The sequence below is a fragment of the Oryzias melastigma genome, linkage group LG13 (assembly GCF_002922805.2).
Source record: "Oryzias melastigma strain HK-1 linkage group LG13, ASM292280v2, whole genome shotgun sequence".
Lineage (NCBI taxonomy): Eukaryota > Metazoa > Chordata > Actinopteri > Beloniformes > Adrianichthyidae > Oryzias > Oryzias melastigma.
In genome coordinates this window covers 603,090-609,610 of record NC_050524.1, presented here as the reverse complement: position 1 = coordinate 609,610, position 6,521 = coordinate 603,090, and the positions used below count along the sequence as shown (strand labels likewise).

Below are 6,521 nucleotides of genomic sequence, written 5' to 3'. Positions count from 1 at the left end.
ACTGGTCTCTATGATACTGGTCTCTATGATACTGGTCTCTATGATACTGGTCTCCATGATACTGGTCTCCGTGATGCTGGTCTCTATGATACTGGTCTCCATGATACTGGTCTCCATGATACTGGTCTCTATGATACTGGTCTCTATGATGCTGGTCTCCATGATACTGGTCTCCATGATACTGGTCTCGTCTCTATGATACTGGTCTCTATGATACTGGTCTCCATGATACTGGTCTCTATGATACTGGTCTCTATGATACTGGTCTCCGTGATGCTGGTCTCTATGATACTGGTCTCCATGATACTGGTCTCCGTGATACTGGTCTCTATGATACTGATCTCCATGATACTGGTCTCTGGGATTCTGGTCTCTATGATACTGGTCTCTATGATGCTGGTCTCCGTGATGCTGGTCTCTGTGATACTGGTCTCTATGATACTGGTCTCCATGATGCTGGTCTCCGTGATACTGGTCTCCATGATACTGGTCTCCATGATGCTGGTCTCCATGATGCTGGTCTCTATGATACTGGTCTCTATGATACTGGTCTCTATGATACTGGTCTCCATGCTGGTCCTCATTAATAGAAACCTGAAGACCAGTTTTTGTCTGTCTCATTCTCACGTCTGCAGCCCCTAAGCTCCACCTTTCTTTTTCTTGGCTGGTTCCTGGTAACGGTTGGAGAAGGTCCCGCTACTGTGTCCTTGTCCAGCTTCCTTACCTCTTTGGGTTGTTCTCTGTTTGTTGTTGAAGTTCACTCGTTTTTCCTTTTTCAGTATTTCTGGGTTTCTTCTGATGGTGAGGTCTGACCACAGAACGGTTCCTGCTGCCTATGGCGCCCTCTGACTCCTGAACCGTAGGTGTTTATCGGTAAGAGTCTGGAGAAACCATACGTCTCAATACGACATGCATCCCGATATATTCCATGACAGTAACAGACAATGTTTCAGTCTTTCTTTAAAATTGTGACTTAGGAATTATTTGAATATTAAAACATTTTTCACAAAAGTAAAATAGTAAAATACACATGTACATGTACATTTAATGATCAGAACATGAAACGATGCAACTGGATCTCATTAACGAGTTACTTTAACCCAAACAAACTCATGATGCTTTTATTTTGGTAATTTAAGAAACTTTGAATGAACAACAAAAGTAAGACTGAACCACATGTTTCTTTTAAATAATAATCAAATATCGGCAGTATTTTAAAAACCATACAAGTATCGCGATATTTCCCTGAATCCATATCATCACCTTCACGTCAGAGACTCCAACAACCAGTAGGGGGCAGTCGGGGTTCTGACTGACTGGGGGGGGGGGCTTCACTGCAGCAGCTCTTCATCATCATCATCCTCACCTGAGTTTGGTGTAACCACCACAGATGATGAAGAAAAACCAAACTGTTCCTGCAGAACATTTCTGATGGAGCTCATCTTCATCTTCAGCCTGGATGAAGAGCTGCTCCTCCTCCTCCTCCCCCTCCTCCCCCTCAGCGTCCCACTGACAAACTCCGGAGCTGAAGTGAGGAAGAGGAGTTTCAAAACGGCTCATTTAACTAAAGAAGAGGAAACATCATCATCATCAGTCACCCCCTCCCCCCGTGACGTCAGGGGCTTTATAAGAGCCCCTCGCGCGGGACGGAGGCAGAAGCCCCTCCGCAGACGCACAGGTGAAGAAGATGATGTCCTCCTCGCGCCTCCTCCTGCTGCTCCTCTCCCTCAGCGCCTCCTTCAGCTGCTCCTCCGCCGCGCAGAGAGACTCCAAACTCCGCCTGCTGCTGCACCGGACCCCCCTGCTGGGCTCCAAGCAGGTCTGCGCACACACGCGCACACGCACACACCCGAACTCTGTTTCTGTGCGTCAGAACCGGACCTGGGGAACAGAACCTGATGGGGTAAAATATATATAAAAGTTCGGGACGGCGCAGGTTCTGTTCAGATGAGTTCTGAACCTTTAAAATTCTTCAGTTAAAAACCAGAAAGGTTTAAAAATCAACCAAAAATGTCAAGAAAATACTTTGAGTTTGAGATAAAGATTCAGAAAATCTAAATCCTGTTTGGGGTTTTTCAGTCAGCTTAGACTTTAGAGAATTTCATGATTTATGTTCAATAAAAAAGTCGAACTTTGTATAATCTGTGGAAAAAAAACTGTTTTAAATTGATTTATTTATTTTCTGCTTGGATTCTTTAAAATTTCAGTTTGATTTGATCAAAAAATGTTCAGCTGATGAAAGAAATCTGGTTTCTGAAACATGGAACAAGTTTTATGTTTAGAAAAGGTTTGATTCCGGACCTGCTGCTGCTGACCATGTCCATCAGCGGCCGCCGCCGGTACTGAAGCTGCTGCTGGTCCTCACCCTCCAGAACCACAGAGTTCTGGATTTTAAACTATGTTGCTTCAGTGAAATTTCAATTGAATTCTTTCTAAATTCTGATCACATTTGAAAACCTGAATCTTCTCAGTAGAACTCCTGGTTCCGTTTCTGCAGCTGCTCAGAACCTCCCTCGGATTCTGGTTCTGAGAACAGACGGTTCTTTTCTCCAAAGTCCAGCAGCAGAACTCCTCTTCTCTCTGAAGGAGGTTTTTCCAGAACTTCTTTTCTGTCGGTTTGCGGGGAGTTGAACCCTCGGGTTTGAGTGCTTTGCTCGAGGGCGCTCTGACATGAGGGAATCAAAGCTCCGCCCCCTGCTGGTTGATTGGGTTTCATCGTCTCGGTTCTGGAGGAGCAGATTAAAGTCAGGAAGTGTCTGTCAAAGCTCCTTAATCACCATGATGACACCACCCCCGTGCTTCACCAGCCATCGCTAACGATGGAGGTCAACGTTTCCAGTGATCCAGAGGTTCTGAGGTCCAGCAGGTCCGGTTCCTCGGCATCTTTCTTGGTTCTGTGCTGAGCTTTCGGATCAGAACCAGGTTCTGCTGGGTTGTGAGATGTTCCTCTCCCGTTGTGTCTGCAGGACATGTCTCGCTCCTCCCTGGCCGAGCTGCTCCTCTCAGACCTCCTGCAGATGGAGAACGAGGCTCTGGAGGAGGACGGGTTCCCCCTGAGCGAGGGCGAGCCCGAAGACATCCGGGTCGACCTGGAGCGCGCCGCCGCCAGCGGCCCGCTGCTCGCCCCCCGGGACAGAAAGGCGGGCTGCAAGAACTTCTTCTGGAAGACCTTCACGTCCTGCTGAGGGCCGGCCTTCGCGGAAGCTCCTCCCCCTGCAGACGTCCCATTAGTTTTAGATTTTTCTGGTTTGATCTGAACTTGAAACTATTTTTAATTCTTGGTTTGAATAAAAATCTGTTTGAGACAAACGAGTGTTCTGTGTGCCGATGAGGAGGAGCAGCGATGAAACCTTCTGAGGAAGAGGAGCTGCAGAGTTTAATGGAGATGATTAAATCCGGGGGGAGGGGGGTAATAAAGATGGACTCCATGGCAACCAGCCGAAGAACGGCTCCTCCACGACATCCCATCACATTTTGAATATTTAGACAGACGCCATCACAGTTTAGTCCTGTAAGCTGCAGCTTCAGGTGATAGACTGATCCTCTGGTGGTGCTTCAGTCGGGGGTTGAGAACCATCTCATGATCTTCAGCATGAAGAACCCAGAGGACCTCCGCGTTCCTGACGTCAGAGTTTGACGTGTTTTTATAGCAGAAACCGAACGTGACTCCTTCAGGTAACAAAGGAAAGCTCCAGGAATTAGTCGGTGGTCAGAAATGACAGAAACAACTGAAAACCAAACCGGCTTGAATTGTGAATTCTGCTCCTTTATGGATCCAAAGAAGAAGCACAAACACCGCAGAGGGTGCAGACTATTTCCTGGAGCATGTTTTCAGTGCAGATCAATTCGCTCTGGAGCTTAGTGGACAAAGAACAGAAGGTAAACAATCTCATGGTGATCCTAACCGGTGTCAGAACACTTCCTGAAGTCTGAGTCCACATGCACCTGTACCGATTCTGGAAGGTGAGTTTCTCTGAAGGACATTTCAAAGTGCTTTAGATAAAGCGTTCAAAGAAACTATCAGTAGAAATATTAAAGGTTTGATCATTAAAATAGGATCAAAATAACTGAATTTAAAACAAGCATAGATAGACAGTCGGACGTAAACTTTTGAATACATATTAATCAAACTGAGAACAGGTGAGTCTTTAACCTGGATTTAAATACACTGAGTGTTTCAGCAGATCTAAGGTTTTCTGGAAGTCTATTCCAGATCTGTGGAGCATAGAAGCTGAATGCAGCTTCTCCATGTTTAGTTCTGACTCTAGGAACTTATAAAAGACCGGATCCAGATGACCGGAGAGGTCTGGCTGGTACATACTGGGTCAGGAGGTCAGTCATGTTAGTTTTTGGATTCTCCGGGTCTGTGACAGGAGATTCAGTCACCTCAAAGGATGTCATGAAAATGGAACGTACCATTGCCGTGGGTGTGGTCAGCGTATCGTGAAGTAAAGATAATGGAAGCTCCACGCACTGATGAGGAACAGCTGATGCTGTCGTACGCTGTCCTCACGCCGTTCTCCAGTCGTTGGTGAGGTGAGACGACGGACTCCTTTTGACGGCCGCCTTACTAAGCACGCCGCCACTGGACTCTGGAGCAGAGGAGATGTCTTCTCTGGAGGGAGGAATCATCTGGAGATCTGATGGAGCAGTCTGGGTTTGGAGGTTGCAGGAGAACGGGACATTTCAGACTGCATTGGTGGAGGAGGAATGATGGTGTGGGCTTGTTCTTCAGGCCCCTTAGTTCCAATTAAAGGAAATTTGAATGGAACATTTTGGACAATTCCATGCTCCCAACCTTGCAGGAACAGTTTGGAGCGGCCCTTCCTCTTCCAACATGAATGTGACCAGAGCACAAAGCGAGGGCCATACAGACATGGAGGACAGAGTCTGGACTGACCTGCACAGACTCCTGACCTGAACCCCATAGAACACCTTCGGGATGAAGGAACTGAGAGCCAGACCTTCTCCACCAATGAGCTTCTGGAAGAACGGTCCAGAATTCCTAGAAACACTCCTCTACCTTATTGTTCCTAGAAGAGTTGAAGCTGCAATATCTGCAGAAGGTGGACCGACTTCATCTGGAACTCTAAGGGTTAGGATGAGATGGTACCTCAGTTCATGTGTGAGTCGAGGCCGGTCAGAGAATACTTTTGGTGATACAGTGTGTGTAACCTGTTGTAGAAGTGTTCGCCACAACCTGTCGGCTGCAGCACGCCCGTAGAAAATGTGCTTGAACATTTTCTCTCGAGAGCAGATGTGTCAAAGTCAAGGCCCGGGGGCCGGATCCGGCCCTCGGGGTAATTCTATCCGGCCCTCCAGATCATTTTATTCATTGTTATTAATGACCCAATGTTATCTTGAGCTCATTTCTAACTTGTATGAATTTAATAAAATATATTTTTACGGAGAGTTAAACGTTGAAATATTTAAGGTTTAAGTTGATTTATTCTGGAATAATATTCCGGCCTTTTAAATATTAAAAGTTATGTCCAAACACTACCGCTTCCAGCCAAATGGACTGAACAACGACAAAAGGCAACATTTTCAAGATAAAAAGCTCCTGGATCAAATTCACATCAATGTTGAGGATTAAATTATGATCCAAACTGGGTATGAAGAACAGTTGAAAACAAACCCAGAAAACGTTGCGGCTACCTCAGTCTCGCCAAGCGTTGAAGGAAAACAAAGCAGCGTGGCGGGGGAGGATTCGCCGCTCTCTGTGCGGACGCTCCGGAGAGCTCCAAGCATACCGGGAAGGTGTGATGAACCACATCAAGACACAGAAAGAAACTATGCACGAGAACATGCACAGACAATTCTTCACTGTGAGAAGAAGCTAAAGCTGACAACAACATCTTCATAACGAACTCTCGCAGAAAATGACTGTCCTGCATGATACCTGCGCAGCAACCGCGGCGACGCAGAAAGAAACGGAGCGAGCTCTCAGCGACACTTCAGACAAAGCAATAGAGAGACAGCTCACCAAACACGGCAGAAAGACCATCAGGAACGAAAATATTTGGATCTGGAATCAAAGTGGAGGCAGGAGACCCCAGTCGCTTCATAGCCGAGTGTTTCTCCAACTTCGAGTCACCCATCGTGGTAGACCGAGCCCACCGGACCTTCACCCCGAAACCACGAGCTGGAGAGCATCCCAGAGCCATGATCGTCCGCCTGCACTACGTCACCGACAGGGAAAAGATTCTCCAACTGTCCAGGAATAAAGGCCGCCTCTCCTACAAAGGACATCTTGTGAAGCGCTTTGGGCCCTCGAAGGAGGGTAGAAAGCGCTATACAAGTATACGCCTTTTACCATTTACCGGACATGAGCCCCGAGGTCAGCAAGCTACGAGCATCCTCCAACCCGGTAAAGGAGAAACTGCAGAGCGCAGGAATCCCATACAGGCTGTTCTACCCATGAGGCTGCTGAGAACGTAAACAACACCAAACACTCGTTCATGGATCCACAGGAGGCTGAGAAATTCGTCCAGACCCAGATCCAGATCCAGACCCAGAAC

General features: G+C 47.1%; 1 protein-coding gene across 1 annotated transcript; it reads left to right on the top strand.

Moving 5' to 3' along the window:
- The first annotated feature begins 1,646 nt into the window (after window positions 1-1,646).
- LOC112149597 (somatostatin-1) lies at window positions 1,647-3,309 on the top strand. Its single transcript, XM_024277400.2, has 2 exons — window positions 1,647-1,819; window positions 2,967-3,309. Exons 1-2 carry the CDS (start codon window positions 1,688-1,690, stop codon window positions 3,183-3,185), a joined length of 351 nt encoding a protein of 116 aa, XP_024133168.1. The 5' UTR covers window positions 1,647-1,687; the 3' UTR covers window positions 3,186-3,309.
- Window positions 3,310-6,521: the final 3,212 nt, after the last annotated feature.